The sequence below is a fragment of the Calliopsis andreniformis genome, chromosome 4 (genome assembly GCF_051401765.1).
Source record: "Calliopsis andreniformis isolate RMS-2024a chromosome 4, iyCalAndr_principal, whole genome shotgun sequence".
In the NCBI taxonomy this organism is placed as follows: Eukaryota; Metazoa; Arthropoda; class Insecta; order Hymenoptera; family Andrenidae; genus Calliopsis; species Calliopsis andreniformis.
The window spans coordinates 7,567,995-7,587,498 of NC_135065.1; the positions used below are offsets into that span (position 1 = coordinate 7,567,995).

At 39.5% G+C, this 19,504-nt stretch overlaps 1 protein-coding gene across 1 annotated transcript in view; it reads right to left on the minus strand.

Moving 5' to 3' along the window:
* Window positions 1–1,982: 1,982 nt before the first annotated feature.
* The window catches only part of Tpst (tyrosylprotein sulfotransferase), a 67,082-nt gene continuing 49,560 nt past the window's right edge, over window positions 1,983–19,504 (minus strand). Inside the window, exons 2-8 of the mRNA XM_076376049.1 lie at window positions 14,033–14,306; window positions 4,835–4,968; window positions 4,592–4,700; window positions 3,673–3,867; window positions 3,044–3,297; window positions 2,706–2,903; window positions 1,983–2,228 (exon numbers count right to left, since the gene is read on the minus strand). Coding sequence (XP_076232164.1) covers window positions 2,120–2,228; window positions 2,706–2,903; window positions 3,044–3,297; window positions 3,673–3,867; window positions 4,592–4,700; window positions 4,835–4,968; window positions 14,033–14,176 — 1,143 coding nt within the window. The 5' untranslated portion in view covers window positions 14,177–14,306 and the 3' untranslated portion in view covers window positions 1,983–2,119. The remainder of the gene's footprint in view (window positions 2,229–2,705; window positions 2,904–3,043; window positions 3,298–3,672; window positions 3,868–4,591; window positions 4,701–4,834; window positions 4,969–14,032; window positions 14,307–19,504) is intronic.

Below are 19,504 nucleotides of genomic sequence, written 5' to 3' on the forward strand. Positions count from 1 at the left end.
AAGCTTGCGCGTTGTACAAATTTGAATTGGTTAGTGTTCTTCGAAATTTTCAAAACGATGCAATTCACAGGGATGATTGGCGTCCCCCCACCCTTGGAGAGAGGACTTGGTTATGAGCTACCTGCTAAAGACGAACGATCGTCAGTTATTTGGTGGATATTGAAAAAATAAGACGTCCCCACAGTTTTACGAGTGTTGGTGAATCTTCGAGTCATAAAGGTAAGTGGAAAATAAGTACTAATAATATTCATGAGAAATGCAATATAAAATGAAGTATGGTTTGATTTGTACATATTTTTTAATGGAATAATGTGACGAATTGGTGGAGTAAATAAATAATAATATGCATAATTATTATTATAATATTTACTAGTAGCAACTATAGTAACAATAATATTTGTAACAACACAGAAAAGGTATAAACACCATTCACCTTATCTGTGATTGCACTAGCGTTCTATATTGAATTAAATTATTTTAGAATAAGGTAATTAAAATTAGATTTAATTATTTAAGCTAACAATAAGATAAATAATTTAGATCAATTAGGTTAAGTAAGTTTAGTAAGTTAAGAGATATTAATTTTTAGCTTTTCCTATTCTAAAAAACAATCCTTTTCGCCACATATTTGCAATTGGAACTTATTCATTTTGCAAACATGTTCAAGAAGGATGTATATAAAATAGAATGTTTGTATATTCATTCTATTTTCATTTTATCCACCAATACGTCAATACTGAAACATAATTTTAATTTTATTCATGCCTATTTAATTAAGGGAAGGAAACAGCACAATATTTCATAATATTAAAATAATTTAATCGTATAATTCGATAGACAGTAACATGGTTGACACGAATGACGTAATGCCACATCGAAGTTGTTGCATGTGCATTAATTGTCGGTCGACGAAGTCTAACAACAATCTGGGAACAAAAGCATTGGCTCCTTTTCCGAGTCGCAATGCTTTTCTTTTGGAACCTTCGCTGCGTACCATTACTGACAGTCGATAACGAAAGTACATGGGTAAAATAGAAAATTGAGGGAACGCTTTATCGACTGAACATTACGTTTTCATATACCACGCGTTACGTACGTCCTCCAGTTTCACGCGTCCTTTCGATTTATAAACATTCCACCTGCACGCAGGCAATTTACTAACACACGCTTATTACATTAATAAGATCGATACAACAAGAAACTCTCGTCGTTTCCACGCTTAGGTAGTTTAACTTTCGATAATAAACCTAGTCTATTCCATAAACATAGAAAATAGCAATGAAACATACAAAAAGGGAACGTAAGGAATCCCTTCGTTCGACGAATAATTCACAAATTAGCTCAAGATACATTTTATAAAATACAACACAGGGTCCACAGATTCTCTCATCATTTTTATAACGATAGTATGCAAACAATTTGCAAATGTCATCACTGAAAAGAAATTCCCTTACATTCCACCGCTTTCTTCCTCGCTGATATCTCGCATAGCCGTCCTACTATATCCACAATTCTCATGTCGTAGCTTCGTCGGTTACGTTCCTATCACTGGCCGTTGGTCAAAGCGTTTTAATACATCTCCAACCACTTCCATTGGTCGTTTCGATAAAAGAGGGAACAAAAACAGAAGTAATGATTATCCCTCGCGCGATTGCATCTTGTACTCCTGCGCGTAGGGTTCACAGTAGTCGCGGAAATCAACAAATCCCTCGGTAGATCGTTCATCATGCAACCAATCCGAAATAGGAGGAAAGCTGGGTGACACAGAGTAACAGAAGCGCGGTTATTTACACGGTCCGCGAGAAATCTGAACGTCTATCGGTTCAAACGTACAGTTACAATAACCATTTTTCGCGCGCGCGTTAGATCAACGCGTCCCACGGGACGAGATTCAATTTAAAATTAGACGGATCCACCTTCGTGTCCTTGTTCCTCGCCAGGTTACATTTCACGCTGTCCTCGAATTACCCTGATCGTAAGGGTCGAGCGTTCTCGAGGGAGAAGCGACCAGTCGCCAGGGCAGCACTCGTTAAAAACTGACTTCGAAGAGCGTCGATTAGACGTTGCAAACGTTGTACAGGTTCAAGGTCCGCGTGCCTAGGATTGGGTGTAACCGAGGTCACGCGTTTGGCGCGTTGGTGGCCTCGTCCTCTTTGCTCAGCTCGATCAGCTTCTCCAGAGAGAACTGACGCGCCCTGGCTGCCCATACTTCTCCATTCGCCAGCACCCTGTGGGGGGAAAATAAAGGTACATCGAGTGTGGCTAATGGCTTGCATGGGTCAAGGGATTTTGAGCTTGTCTTGGGTTGAGAGAGATTGATCAGAGGGTGTTCGACAAGTGGAAGATTTAGTGAGTGATTGTGAGGAGAGAAGTGAGACCTTGGGAAGCTAAAGTATTTTAGTTTTCTGTTATTAATTGTTTGCTGATATATAGTAGGTGAATAGTGTTTGAAACCAGGTAACCAGTTAATCAGACGTATATCAAATTAATAAGGAAGACTATATTAGGAATTAGGTATCATAAGTGTTCTTATTTATTTATATATTCATCTCTGGACCTCAGAGCAAAAGTTAAGTCTATTTGTTTTTTATATGACTAATTAATAATAGAGCTACTATTGCAGTTTCGTTATTTTTGATCATCAGCTTATTTTGTTCTTTTCTATCTCCCATTTGTCGAACTCTCTGTATTCCCCAGTTACCTACCGTCTGGTGTTCTCGCTAACCAGCCTGTCTGGTGCTCCATACACTGGCGGATTAGCATAAGGATCATAGCCGAGCACAGAAAGCATTGGCGCGATGTCAGGCATCTCTCTGACCACGTCGTCTGGAATGTGGCCTACCCATTTGGTCAGTGCCTCTAAGTTGACTGGCTTTATGATCTGGTCCGACGACCTCTCGACCCTACATTCCAAAAATATGATAATACAGTCCTGCATCGCTCAATTTTGTCTCAGCATGCGTTCCCAGCGAATCTATCGAGTCTGTCGCTAACTATCGTCATTCTCTCTCTCTAAATTAAAAAGTTTTCTTCGATTTCTTACTTGCTGAGAGGCACACCGCCTGGTTTGTTAATAAACTCCTCGTGATGCATCACAGACTCGTTCCAAGGAACGTCCAGGAAGTTGAGGATCTTCTTCATCCACTGTCGTGGGTGCAGCACCAGTTGCTCGTAAGGAACCATGAGACACTTGTCCGATCCTATCTCCTTGCATTGTCCATACATTATGGATATCGCGTGGTTCCACTTGATCAACGATTGCCGATAGGAGGACAGATCGAAGCCCGTGATTGTGACCTGTGAGATAACGTTATCATGAGACGCTGCTAGGGAGCGGAAGGTAGCGCACGCGATTCGCGTCAAAGTACAATTTTCAATTAAGCCCGCGTGAAACCTTTAATGCATGCTAGGGAATCGAGTTAGCGCGAGCGTAGCTCAGTCACGCGATTTGCATAAATTTCCATGTCGCGTTCGATTTTTCGTCGTTCCTTTTTGCTTTAGAGGGATATGTAAATCTACGATCTCTTTTTTCGTTGTTCCTACCCCCTCTGTCCCCTACCGACGAGTACATCGCGCTTTAATATTCGCGAATGAAGTGGGATAAATTTGCATGGCATCAATGGCGTGCCAGAGGCAGGCTGGAGTCGCTCGAAGCAGCCGATCGGACAATACCTTTCTAGAGATAATGGAATGCACGGTGGCACGGCCGTCGCGGATCATGAAGATAAACTTGGCATTTGGAAAGAGATCGAGAATGTAGGAGCCCATCTTCAGAGTGAGCGGATCCTTGTTGCACAACCTCGGCGCTGGCTCCGCGTGTCGCGCTATTATCTCCAGGCAGAAGGCTGCTATCGCGCTGTCCATCACCTGGGCAAATTGTTAGTTGCGTGATTGATCACGATAACTTTCTGAATTGAATGGTCATTGAAATGGTTTGCAGTGGTGACGCTTCATTGATAGCTTCTTAATGAATGCATTTGCTACTGGATGCAAAGAACTCTGTAGTAAAATGTCTCTGTTTCTTCGTCAAATGATTCATAGAGGATCAGTCAGGACTTTTTAAGGTGTTGATTAGAATGTGGACACTTTCTTGGAATTGTTATGTATCAGTAGAATAAGTCTAAAGCCAGACACAGCAAAATAAGTTCGAAACACTTCAGGTACAGAAAATTCAGTAGACTAAGCCCCAGTCAGACACAGCAAAACAGGTAGAAAAAGCCTCAGGTACAGAAAATTCAGTAGAATAATCCCCGAGTCAGACACAGAAAGATAAATAGACTAAGTTCCAAGTTAGACACTTTTCACATGAATTTCAGACACTTTTGCAACAATTAATAACTCTAAAACGACATCCCAGATGCAATTTCGTTCTTAATTTCCTACCTATTTTAACACATACAATCACTCTAAATTTCTGACACCTGTTGTCGAGCACCCTATACACACGAACAATCCTGATCATAAAATGTGTACCACGACCTTTAGACTTTTCCTCAAAATTAACAAAGCAACACCTGTTTTTCTTTTCTTAATCCAAGGTGTCCCACATTCTCTTCAACTCCTCGCAGATCATTCGCGACAGAATACTCACCTCTTTCGAAATTCCCGCTTCCGAAAGTCGCAGGTTCTCCCTCTCCGACTTGAGCCAGTGCATCCTCATCTGCAGGATCCTGGGTATCACTCTGGTCTCTTGGCCGCACCTGTCGCGAAAAACGGTTCCCGAATGAATCTTGGACCTCTCGAGCGGCGGCCTTTGACGCGGGATTGATCGAGCACGCTCGTCGGCAATCGCGCCAGCCGATAATTGGCAATTTGTCGTGTGAATGAAGCTCACCTGACATCGGGATGTGCATCGAGCATAGCCCTCACTAGAGTGGTGCCCGACCGCGGCACACCACCGATGAAGATTAGCGGCATATAACGGTCGTACGTGTACCTCTTATGATCGAACGGGCCCATCACGTACTTCTGCAAATCACCAATATTTATGAATCAATAAGCAATTTATTTCCTTGCTCCTGCCTCCTACGTGGATTTCGGAAGTCCACGTAAACTCACATTTTTATTCGCAGGACTTGAAATGGAATGTAAACGGAGGCTTTTTCAGCTTTTAATTATAATGTACACTTCATGTAATTTGTGTGCTTTCTTTTTTAGTTTCTTATGAAACATCGTTAATGTAACTTAAGCAGGGGTCGTTTTTCTTTTGGATGCAAGTAATGAGTTAGGTAATCGAGAGCTGAGTTAGTAGTTTGGGGTAGAGATAAAACTTGAATTTGAATACTTATTAACAGTCATTTCTATTTTCGAATGTTGTAAAGAAAATTTAATATCTGGGGCTTTGAAAATTTGAATATCTGGCAGTTTGAAAATTTTTAATATGAAAGTTTAAGAATTTGTATACCTAAATATTTAAAAATTTGAAATTTGGATAGAGTATAAAAACTTGTCCTAGTATTCTTATTTTACTACAAAAACTTTTGGTATCAAAGTGTCTTTCGACATAAGCTATTCTCACAGATGTTGTCATTCTCGTTTAACTTTTGAATAATCTTCCAATCTCTTTAATCTAGGAGGAATGTCGTTGACATAAAGCGATCTCTATCCTTGGCTCTCTTACTAATCGACTAATTTTTTTGAGACGCGGGCATAAAAGAAACGAGGGTCATGATTTGATATTCTGGCAGACAGGATAATCGATATAGCTAGGATATCGAGAAGGATCGAAAGTTTTGGCTCAGCCGCATGCCTGACAGCAATTTGTCGGACGATTATTATAAGATTATGGGTTACGTTACAGCAACTCCCACCTTGGCCGTGCTCAGCCTTGATTAAACTTCGAAGAACTTTCTATCTGTCCTACAATATCGCCTAACGAACGAACCCGTCGAACTTTGGGCGCACGAAGTCGGTGGGCAGGATCAATACGCTTTGAATTTTTCTACAGCTCGATCCACGTTCTATCCGACGCGACGATTCGATCGTGGAAAAGTTTAAACCACTTTCGATCAATTACGAAGTTTCGCTCGGGACCCTCCTACGTTGGTTAGATCTCGCTTCGACTTTCTTTCCTCATTTAGCTCCTTCTTGTCTTTCCTTTACTTCCTAGATTGATTTAGTTAAGGGCAGAGGGACGTAGTTATCGCTTCGAGAACACTCTAGGACAGAGTTTTCTTTTTCGAAGAATTAAGGTAACATTTATTTTCTATCGTTATCGAGGGGAAGAGAAACGAGAATCGGGCAAACTTCCGAAGGAAAAATAATTCGATGGTGAAAACGTCTGAAAGAAATGAGAATTCTGCCGGGCGTTTGTTAGAAATATCTACAAACGGGATTCCATATGCAATTACAATAAGAATCTTTCGTTTATTTATGCACGTGTTCATTTAATAGGAAATAGTCTCTCGTTCTAATAAAACGTACCAATAAAAATGAATATTGTAAAGCGCTTTTTCACAGCATCAATGCAATGAAAAACGTAAAAGAAATCGGAGCTTAATAATAAATTTCCATTTCGCTGGATTTATTCTTCATAAATATTTGAAGCGCAGAATCTTTAAAGTCTGACCTAATAGTCGTTGGATTATTTATTGAACCTTTCTTTCCCCAACAATTTCAATTTAATTGTCTCTCGAAATAGTTTAATTAAACGTAATCATTATAAAGTATCGTAATATTCGTATCGATGCACGATCTCTATTAAACAAACATTTTATCACCAAGTTTATCGTTCGATCGCGCGCCTTGTGTTTTGCACGATTAATAAATAAATGTGAACCGTCACGGGTTATTAATAAACAGCACAAATTGAAATCGAATTATGGTATATAATTTTAATAACGTGCGAATTTGCCAGTCGAAATTCAGAAAACCCGATCGCTCGAAGACGGAAATTTTCAGGCGGGAAATATGGTTGCGCCAGGAAGCTTTACGATGGTGGAAGGGGTTCTCCTAAAAAAATATGTCTCGTAATTAGCATTTTTTACGCGCAAAATAAAACGACCACCCCTTTTTCTGTCTCTCCCATACTCTGTGCTCGCCACTTTTTATTCCTTTCTGTGGTTGTTCGCTGCAGAACGAATAAACCGGCGGCAGAAATTCTAGCCTCGCGATTCACGCTTCGCGTACACCCGCGAGAACACTAATAAAAACCGATAATTAACGTTCTAATTAGTGGGTTGTATGACCATGGTTATTATACCAAACGCGTCTTCCCTCTGGTGAAATTAATTAATTGCGGGTTAATTGGTGAACCTGTGGTATATTCTTAGGGAATCGGATCGAGTCGAATAGGCTCGAAATTCGAGCGAAATAATATACAGGCCCGCTATTCCGCGGTTCTCAGAGACAAAATAACGCGTTGCCTATAACGATATACTATTCTGCATAAGTATTGGGACACTTTCACGTTATTGACGCACAGTACCGCTCGTAAGTATTCAAACTGTGTCACGTGCTGAGAAAAATACAGGATTCTTTGTAGTAACTGATGTATATTCTTTAGATTTGTTTCGTATTTCTATTATATCTTAAAACTTAGTATATAATCATTACAGTAATTATATTTTTAACAGTAATTAAAGGTTAGTCTAAGCAATAAATATCGATTGCTACCAATAAATCTGTAATTTTCCAAACTTATGAAATCGTTCGAATACTTAGAGGATGTACTGCCTGTAAACTCCACCATGTAAAATTCTATGATATACTTTTAGCTACAGATGTGATCTCCGACGATTGTACAGGGAGATCGATTTAATTAAGGTCACCTAAATATCTCTTTTTCTAATTATGAAGACACAAAAAATATTTTACATGCAATTCGAATGGTATCGAGGGATCAATACTACCCCTATCAAAAAGTTTTCGATCAAACAAAACCTACAATATTTTTTAATAACTTCATATTGTTATGTTTGATTGAAAACATTTTTCAAATAAAATACATATTTTTATATCGTCACAATTGGAATAAATATGTAGGTGGACTTATTTAAGTGGTCCACTCTGTATAGCATATAATATTAGTTAGTATACAGAAGAAAGTGCAAATATTTCATAAATTTTTCATAATATGAAAATGTCCAAATACTTGTGCACAATAACGTACAGAGGCATACATTTATTTGCAACAATGCCTCCTTTCCATACGACTGGAATTCCGTTTTTCATCTTTAACACACAATGGGTCGGAAACGACGGCTGGCGGGCAATAAAACTTATCAGTGTACAATTTAATTAGCGGCGTGATTAAAATTGCAACGACATGCAAATGAACAAGCCGGTGGGACAATTGATGGTTACTACCGACGCGAGCGTGTATCGTGCTCGCAATTACAAGATAGTAGTTACAGCCGTTAAATAAATCGTGAAAGGTGTTCTGGGATAATAATGGAGACTCTGTTCTGCACTGTGATTCACATAATTTGGTACACTCAGATAACGAGGTGTAGCTTTAGTTGCATCTTCTCGATTGCTAGTGCAGAAAATAATTCACGGAGGTATCTGATAATACAAAGTTTACCAAAGGAAGTTGTTTACAGGATCGGATATCATCGATATAAAATTGAAATTTATTTGCACATAAGCTCCTGTGCTATTTATCTTCTGTATCTGTTATTTCCGTTTCAAAGGGAAAGTGCTTAATTCTGTTCAATTTACAGAGATATCTTTTCGATGAAAATATTCATTTTAACTATAATATCGTAGTAGAAAAATATATTTGCAATGATTACAGACGATATAAGCCTCTTTCTCAATTTTATAACAGCAGAGGACTTTTAAAAATTCGAAAATTCAGAAATTTAGAAGGTTAATTCTTTATAACGCTATATTACTTTGAAGTCACATCGATGAATCGATCTTATTTCATTTCTAGGCTATTAGGCCACTAGGTGACGTTTCTAAATCTTTTTAAAATTAATTTGTAGATACAAACAAAATACCATAGCTATATAAACAATCTCTACTTCCTGTTGCTCCAAAATGACCATTTCGTTTGCACCAAAAAATGTCAGAATTTGCACATCGATTGTTGATTCACATCACGAGGTCAATATTTGCTAGTTCTATACAAAATAAGTTCTTTTATCCATTCCAAAAAATTCAGATTGTAGAGAGTTAAAACCACAGCATAGTTTAACCACAAAATCCTGAAACATCTCGTAAAAATGTCCCTTCTCAGGTCACTCCACAAATTTTAACATAATTCGTCGCTGGACTGCGTTAAATCGGATATCCCACCACAATTAAGCACGAAGTGCCCCGCGGTAAGACAAAGGCAAAAAATCTACACGTTGCAATTAGTATTCCACGTGTAGGCAGGGGTGACTGTTCAGTTCGCCCTCATCCCTCTCTAGCCCGAAGCGAACGAGAGAAAGCCACGCACGAAACTCAACCGTCGCGATTTATGCCGCACGAAGGGCGAGCTCGACAGAAGCTCGTTACTCTTTCGTTCGCGCGTTGTCACCAGGAACGACCGTCCACGTATTCGCGCGTGTTGCTTCCTCTTGTTCCACGATTTTTTTTTCCACCTTCGCCGCCGTGGCCGAGAGCGGAGAGCGATAGGCGAGGTCGAGTCCCTCCACGAGATCGTGAATTTTCCCTGGTAACTCGCCCCTCGTTGAGCTTCCCCCAAAGTTGTTGCGATTAACTCTGGATAAGCGAGCGAATCGAAGCGCAGCAACCTTCTCGCGGTTATTTCAATTCAACTGATTCGAACAAGTTTCGAGGAAAGTTGCGCTCGCGAGACACGCAGCGATGTTGGACCTTACGTCTCTCTCGCATCGATTCACTTATCGGAACGGGTTTATTTGTAACCCTGAGAACTCTCGAAGATCCTCTCCTTTTCTCAGCAATGGGGTATATCTGTTTCCTGCTGCCACAATCGTGGCGGAGGAAAAATGGAGAACCGATGTACTTTCCTGAAGAATAATAGAGCTTATCCTTTAGGAAACGTTACGGTTCCTTGCCATTTTGATACCTTAGTGTTTGCTGTTTGGATATAGTCGAGTTCCGCTTGAGAAAGTACAGAAGTTATTATTTATTTTATTTCAGGCATAGTAGCTTTCTTATGTCAGGAGAGATGAACCCTCTAACAGTTTAATAAAATTGTAACTTTGGTAAAAAATGAGTTCTTTTTTAAATTTTGTAAAATCGTTCTATGCATTGTAGTAAAATGTACAAAGTAACATGTTCTACTTTTTATTTTATTTTTGTCGATGTCTTGCCATGCTCGAGTCTTACTTGGGATAAACTGTTAAAGGGTTAATACATCTGATCTGAGGGCTTTTGCAAAGATAAAAAAAGAAGTCATTAATTATTATATAATTACGGAAACTTCTAGGTGACACTTTAAATTCGATTATTTGAAGCATTGGTGGGCAATCAATTAATTGATTCAAAGGTTCATTATATGGTAAAATAGTAGTTTTTTATTTCATTTTAGAAGCAGTCTTTAAAATACAGATTAATTCTATTAATGTATAATATTCGAACAAAAGAATATTTGATAAAAGTATAATTCTAAAGTTTCTTGATTCACTGAACACATTTCAAAGTCAACACATTCTTTCGAAATAATATCTGCATTTTCCAAGGGCTGTGAGAATTTTCTAAAATTTATTCCTCACTACCTTTCCCGTCCTTTTCAACCTCTGAACTGAAGTACGTGTAACAGTTCAACTTTCGGGGACATAAAAATACTATTACCTTATCTTTCACCTTCTGCTTTCCCTGCTGAATAATTTCATCGATCGTGGCTCTTCCAAGAGACTTATATCAGCGAGCATCATTTCTAAAATTTCTCCCAAGATTGAATTCCTAAGGCCATACATACCAGAAGATGGCGATTTCACGCGTACGTAAAAGTGGTCAATAAATCTCTCTCCAAAAGAACGAGTTAACCAGGATTTCTCGGTAGTTGGAGCTCCAGAGCATCCATTAAATCGAGCAGCCACTTCCTTGCTCGTCTCATCGATCACGCCTCAGGCGCGAGGTCGCGAGAAAAGTTCTGCACCGATAACTGGAGGTCGCCTAATCGGTTCGAGGGTGAGAAGTCACCAGAACGTACGAGATCCTGCGATCGTGGGGAGGCAATTAGCTGGGTAAACCCATGTCGCTAGAAAATTACAATCTTCCATCTTGTTATTCCCTTTTTCGAATCTTCCTCCCCAGCGGAGACACTGACAGGCACAGGGAGTGACGTGTTTCTTTGCAACTAATCCCGCGTCGAGGAAAAACCCAATTTCAAAGTTTCCTCGCATGAACGAAGTTCCAAGGAAATTTCTCACCTGTTGTAGCCGCGACGGTTCGCGACGCGATGGGTCACGAGTTTCCCTCATAAGCCATGCATAGGGACGCGTGGCCGCGCTTTTCAAAGTTGACAAGAGTACGAGGGTGCCCGCGATAGTGGGAATTTAAAATCCCAACTGGGGAGCCTCTTCTGTTTACGTTGACTTGTCACGACCCTTGTCGAGTTTGGCTCCCTGCTCCATCGATTTCGCGTCCCATCGGCCACTCCCTCGTCAGCGGTAATTAATTGTCTTCATAGCGTCGCGACGTCGAAAATTCGATTAAAACTCTCGTGATTTCGGGGGACATCACTGGCGAGAGATAAATAACATCAAGGGATGGTGTTGTAAAAATTCTTGAATTTTTTTTCTGGCTTGTTAGACTGACTAAAGGGTTAATAAGGGATGTGGGCTAAAGAGCTCCGTGTGTTGGTTGGTGTTAGTGCAAGGAAAATTTACAAGCTTTTGGGTTATTAATATCTGCATCAATTAAGGGTGAAAGGGTTTTTGAAACGAGACGAAGAACATGGGAAGGTAAAAAGAAAACGATAAGGTGTATTGTAAAATTTATGCGAAACTTTGTAGCAAGTAAACTGACTGGCTCAAGGCTTTGGGAAAGTGAATTGTTGGGTAACGTTGAAGATAGACAAAAGGAAGCTGAGTGGGAGGTAGTTAATTGCAGCGGCAAAGACCATCAAGACGTCAGTTTAATTGTATTTTGGTTAATTCCATTTAATCTCTATTGAAATTTGTCTAGGAAGTCGTGGAACGACGCAGAGTTCACTTCATGCCTCGGTGATCGTGCTAATAGTTCGCTGCTTTGAAATATCCTGGATGACATTATGGGTGAGAATCTCATGTTACTTCTCATAGAGCAGATATTCTAGTTTGTTTAATTTATGCACTGTATTTGTAGAATATACATATGGGTACCTTTGATATATTAATATATTATGTTAATATATAAAGTTAGCATATAACCACATCGAGCTTAACCCCTGGAGAGTCTACTCTTTCGAGGTGTTCAGCAAAATCAGTAGAATAAGCCTAGAGTTATACACACAACAAATCAGTAGATTGAGCCCTGAGTCGAACACAGATATGTCAGTAGAATAAGCCTCGAGTCAGACACATGTATATTAGTAGAATGAACCTCGATCCAGGCATAGACATGTCGGTAGAATAAGCCTCGAGTCAGACACAGAACAGCCAGTAGAATAAGCTCCACGTAAAACACAGAACAATCAGTAGAATGAGCCCAAAGCTAGACACAGATACATTAATAGAATAAGTTTCGAGTCAGACACAGAAAAATCAGTAGAATAAATTCTGAGTCAGACACAGAAAAGTCAGTAAAATAAATCCTGAGTCAGACATGGATAAGTAAGTAGAATAAGTTCTGGGTCAGACACATCCCATGCGTATTCTACGTGTTTTTTAGAATAATGAATAGCTCTGAAACAATTTTGTCTATCTTTATTGTTATTGTATTTTAGATTCTGTACAAAATTGAAATCTACCCAAATACTTCAATAAATTTTATCATCGATAATTTACATTTATATTTATGGACAATCAATATTATTCTTAATCAAATTCAGGAATAACTTCAATTTCTTTTCATTTGTCAGTCTACTAAAATATCATCAGTAAACATAACTCATCTGCCAAGTTACATGGACCATACAAATTTCTCATTCTTCCTGTGTTATAGTCTCGTTCTCATATTATAACCATGAATCTGTCAGACAGGCATCCTCGTCGAGATTTTTAATCACTTCCTTAAATTGGAAAACTATTTTCATTTCGCGGCTGGGCCGCGCATTAATAACTTATTCCTCGGGAGTGCAGTCCCCATCGAAACACGAGCAGAACTGGCTATATACATAGTTTGCTCATATGTGAAACATTTCGACCCCATGTTCGTGAATAAATAGCTCATCCCTTGCAGGCATCCTGGGGTACGAGGTAGGCGGGCATCGTTCATTTCCAACCCTCTGAAGTAACTAACCCCGTTCTACCAACCGCGTGAAATTTTCGTGGGCATTCTTTGCCAGTCTGTCCTCGCGTTGTCCGTCGAAACGCATAATTTCAATGGTGCATTCATCGTGGAAAGTTGGGGGAACTCGTTTATCCAGCATATCAGCGCCATTCCTGATTGCTGCACGTAGGACGATCTCGTAAAAACTGGGGTAAAACTAATCTGAGTATATGATACTTGCATTAGCTGTGTTATAGATTATAAATTAGGTGATATTATAGCCACATAAAATTGCTGCTCTATGGGTAATAGAGGTGGACTCGAGTTTTCGAATGATCGTTAGAGTCTTCTACGAGAATTTTGGAATAGTGTCTTAGATTATTGTTTGATTCTGAGGACTCTTTACATATAGATTTTATAGAATTTATATGTTCATATTCTATCTTAAATTCTAGGTTCAATTGTTGGTCTCATCAAAGAAGATGACGTAACTTCCTATTCTGAATTGCTTTTCTATTTTTTCATAAACATCAACCTTTCGACAGATTAATTACATCAACCTGTATTTAAATTCACCCTGTACGAATATTTTATAGGCCCCTATGTACCTGCATCGATCACCTGATCCAACAAAGGGTTAATCCATTACGAAAATTTAATGAGTTTCTGGATAGCAAGCTGACCCAATTCCAGGCTAATCTTACTTTAAAGTTTCCTGCTGGTCTTCGATTTAATCAGTTTCTAACTTGTAAAAACTCACCTCTTTGGCTACCATCATCGCAGTGGGCACTCCCTTCATAGACCCACAGATGATACCCAGCTGATAAAGGGCGAAGACGAGCAAGAGGCCCACGAAGCAGATGATGGGCCCCTTCCGACCACCTCGGCTGAGTAGGAACGACATTTTGCGACGGATGATGTCACTCGCGAGCTTGACGTGTTTCAGAGAAACACGAGTCACAGGTCTTCGTCAGGAACTCGAGGCCAAGGTTACGGGGCCTCGTGTTACCAGTCACGCCATTAACTCATTGCACCTGGACAACATGCAAGACAATCTGGTTAGGCAATCTAGTTACAACAATTAAAGGTAAATTATATGAGACAGAAATTACGCTTAAAAGATTTTAGGATATGTGATAGGATCTACATTTTCAAGAAAAGAAGATTAAATTAATCTTTTGGCTACTAATATAACATATTAGAGATATCTGTAGACTATATTTAAAAATATTTGCATTTTGTGGAATTTATATAGAGTATCAGGGAGCAGAAATTTTTAGGGATGATTCTACTTAATATTTTCTTCAAAATAAAAAAAAATTGTGTTTGATGCTTCATTTCTGTGTTATGTGAAAAGTGACTCATTCTACTGACACCACGCCTGACTTGGCTGATATACGTATGCAGTAGAATAAGATCTCAAGTCAGACAAGTTTTACGTGCACTTTAGATGTGAAGTCCATAATATATAAGTGAGATACAGATCGTTGCATATCAATATTTCAAAGCTAGAAAAGTGGTACATACGCTATTTTATTTTACAGTCACAAAATTGATCACCTAAATTGAAATATCTGCTTCGCTATATTATTTCTCGAACTTAATATAAACTCAACTTAAACCCTGGAAACAGCTACAAGCAAAATTTAGAGGAAGCAAATCTCCCTAGTATTGGTACCAAAGCGAGGGCAAATAAATCGGTGTACGTTCACGAGGTTCTTGGTAAGCCGTCTTTTTTATTTACCACCGAAGCCATTCGTAGTCGGTAGGATTCACCGTAGCATCGATGCTTTAAATCAATGCGGTTTTCCTGCTGTTCTTTGCGTTGACCGAATATTTATAACGTGATAAAGGGAACTGTTTTGTACGTGAATAGATTCAACGCATTTTTTGCAGGCTTCTACCGAACAAAAATGCAACAAATTTATGCATATCCCGAATATTGTATCTCAGCCTCTTCTCTTTCTCTATCCGAATATCAGTCAACAGATAGCACACGACCCAAGTCTTTTCATCTGCTCGAAGTTATCAGCTTCCCTCCATATTCATTTCATCGAGCAAAGCCGAAATCTGCCACGAGCCAGCGTAACTTTCGCGTGGATGGCTCCATGCCATCGCCGCGGTTTCAACCGTTGAGTTCCTTAAGCGCGTTTTGATTTAGCTGCTCTTCTTCCGTTCCGCGGCTTTGTTTGATGTGATGTATGGGCCGACCTCGCGTGGCACGTTACGGAGTAAGAATCGTCGACGCATTAGTACGATAAATCTCGCGGCCCCCCAGCAGCATATACTGCCTGTTAACCGATACCGAAAAGGCCAGCGTAAACATCTTCCGATATTTCATCGTGCATCGTAATAATGTGACGACCCGATAAACCGATGGAAAATGGGAATCTTCGAAGGGGATTCTCTGGTACGCCCTTGTACAAGCAACTCCTTCATAACATCTTATCGTGGTTTCGAAAACTTTCCGATATTGCGAGAAGATGAGAGTGCAAATTTTGCTAAGTTGTGCGATGTTGGTTTCCTTAAAGCTTCAGTAATGGAACTTCAGTGAGCCAAGAAAGTTTGTCGAAATTTTTACAAAAAGATGAGAACGGTTTCCTGGAGAGTTTTTTATTCTGTGAATGGGGAAGAGATCTGATCAGTGCAGGAGTAGGTAGAGAAATGTAGAGGAAGGAAGGTGGTGAGTGTGTTAGGTGAAAATTTAGTCGAAAGATATAGAATAGTATTATTGCTTATTATTATTTACTTTATTTATGAGCTTTACAAGTTCTTGTAGAAGTTAAGAGTTTGAAACAATAAATAGCAAAGAAGAAGAAGAGAAAACTCTTCTTCAAATTTTTTGATATGACGATTTGGTTTGGAAAGAAATTTCCTGGGAATTTTTAGGGAAGTTAATGATTAGTCTATAAGTATATATTCTATTGTTAGATTTTTTGCAATTTCCTCTATAAATACCTGCAGCATTTAAAAAAATTTCAAGCTTGGAATTTGTACGAAACTTCACTATCGCACACGAGGTGAGACTGTCACAGTCTGACCACTAACTCTATCTACTGCAAAGTAGAAACTTCACTTCGTGTACCCCTCAAGGGTCTAAACCTGTGCTTCAGTTCGAAACTGTATTTCATTTTTACCCTAATACATCAAAGTACATCCACTAAAATCCAAAGTCAATTCTCCAGAAAAGAAAAGCAATCGCGATATTACAAAATTTCCTTCCCCATTTTCGATCTATATTTCACACCTAGAATCACTTTTTCCTTTGCACCCTCAATTCCATCCCTTTTACACAGAATTCAGAGTTACAGACCAATCGAGGGAACATGGCTGGAGAATTGAAGTTTCCCTGCACGTCGAGTTTCGCTAGATCCACGAAGCAACCCTCCCGCTGAATGTACGACAGGGTGTTATCATAAAGACAACACGGGGTAGGGGCGTGTAACTCGAGGGTGCTGTTGTCGTTCAGGGGGTGAAAAGCAACAATATGTCTAGGTGCCAACGGCCAAGCGCTATCGTAAACATCGATCTGCCAGCCTCGGGGCACGGTGTTTCGAGCAGCCAGCGAAATCCCCAGCATCAATTTTGTACCGACAACTCGACGTCCCAAACAAATGTCGAATTTAAGAAGGGCTACACGGGAGAGGACGGCTTCGAATATCGATACCTTCTCGTTGGAAGGATATGTCCCCATAAACGGGGCGGGAAGTTGGTGCTAGCGAAAGGAACTTTTGCCAAAAGCGCGTAGGGACAGGGTGAAATGGGTACAGTGCTGTGGATCGATCCGTCTGTGAACATCGAAAATTGATAGTCCTGATAGTGATGGACCAATAAATGTACCGTTACCGAATATATCAGCGAGTCGTTGTATAGAAAAACAAAAAAGGGAAACAGACCGTGGCTGAGCGAATTTTGAAGTCGAAAAACATAAATATCGAAAGGGGGAATGGAAATTGGTTCGCGACCTTTCGCCTCTGATCTATTAAACAAGGACCATGCGCGTTTGTTTGGACGCTGCGTTGAATGAAAAATAGGGGTTGAAACGGACGGAAAAAATTCGTGCGGCTTGAATGGCTGGCCGTCCCCGTTTCGACGCTGTTATACCAGCCGAATTTCGTTCGCGAAACCGCACGAATGCGCCGCGCGTTGCAATAAACCGTTGCGCTTCATGGATATTAAAAACGGCATAAATATAAAAGAAAGGGGGAATCGTCATGATTGCGTTGCCTCGGGAAAAATGGGAAAGCTCTTGAGGAGAAATTTAAGGTTAACTGGCGTTTGGGTTACAGAAACCCTGATCGTGCTACTGTTGATGGAATGATTTTTGCGGTTCTGGGTTGAAAATTGTGAAGAGTGTTTTTATTAGAGGCGCTGGAAAAGGATTAGAAATTAAGTGTGTTGCAAAATAGAATAGGATATAGACAAAATTTATAGTTATAGCTATGATTTTTAGACTAGTATTTAAATAACTAAATTCTGATATATTTAAATTTAAAGGTCTTGAAATACTCAGAATTCAAGTACAGAGATTGTTAAATATTGAAATATTGACACTTGACAATTTTGAATGCCTACTAAACATTCAAATATTCAAATATTCAAATTTTCAAATTTTCAAATATTCAGATATTCAAATATTCAAATTTCCAGATATCTGAACATTAAAGTAGTAAAATATTCTAATATTCAGATATTCAAATATTCCAATATTCAATGTCTTCTTATTTCCCCGAGAAAGTGAAGCGTGCCTCAGGTGGCCAATCAAATTTGTGAATAAGAAACTGAAGTCTGCGACACGAAGAAAAAGACTTCGTTACATTTTTCAATCCCGCTTGATCGAACCGTGAAAGATAGGACAGCTTGTTACGATAGAGACAATCAAAGACGGAAAACAAGCGCGACGACAGGAGGAAACGAAGTGACGGTTCATTTTAGGAAAGAGGGTCGAGAGCGAGAGGGTTTAAGGTGGAGGACGATTAGATTGAACCGTAGCACGGAGCCAGCAATATGTGGCGATTGTCCTCATCTTTCATAGCGAAGAGAAAGGGCGGGCTACGAGGAGAGATCAAAGGTGAGGCGCGAAATAGAAAGCTCGCGCTGCAAGCTGTTACCGGAAAATGGATACAGCTCGGCTATACACGACCCAGTTGCACGGACTTCCTCTCTTCCGTTCTCATCCCTCTTATCTTTGATCTCTCCCTTTCTCTTCTTCCTTTGCCCTACGCCTGCATTCCGTGAATCACCAATTGACCATTCTCTGCGCAGGGTCATCTAGGATTACACTTCAACCGAGTAGGTGATGAACGATGATGATAAAACATATTTTTATTTCGAATAAACATTTGCTGGCATGAGCTTCTACTATCTACTCCATTTTCTTTTTATTATTCGCAGCGTTCAATCTTTCGAAGATTTTATTTGCTGTATATTGTAGTGTACTATAAGTTCTGATTCCTAGTCCAAAGGTACAGAATTAGGTACAATCAGAGAAATATCCAGTATCCTATCTATATAAAAGTTCTTAATATTTTTTCATCAAACATGTTCTTCTTTAATAATACTTCTCACTCCAAAGTCTGCTAATATTCTCGCGTGAGGCTCATTACGTGAGCAGCCAATTATCGTCAGACCAGTAAATTCATCCCTCCAAAACGATACGTCCGTCGAGAGATCAACAAAAAGTTGTGTAACAGTAACGAGTGGCAGGTAGGGGGCGAAAATTCGCGTGCTTCGCAGAGAATTCGGCGCTGCATGCGATTTCGTGAGAAATCGAAGCTTAATAGACAGTGGCACAAGGTAGGGCTGCTTTTTGTTTCCACACCAACTTTATCGATCCTCGCTAGCGTTGGACACGTTGCGCCCCCGAGGGATTCACAGGGACACGGATCCTCACAAGTTTAATGAAAGAACTTCGATACCGAACATCGTCCGATATTTCAGCGAGGTGAAGAAAGTAGGTTGCCTCTTTGATGAGCCTAGAGAAGGGGTCCTTTGTGTCCACTTTTTTTGTAAGTTTGTCTATTCAAACATTTTTAAGCTTTTTTTAAACTCTTTCAGTTTACTCTGTCGAAATGAACTAAATCAGACAAGTATATTAGTATTAGTATCACTATAATATATAAAAGAATAATTAAAGGAAAGATAAAGTTCAAAAATTGGAAGCAAAATCCCATGTGAAGTATCTTTAAGAATTATTCTTCTTATTTTTATTTACGCGTAAATATCAGAACAA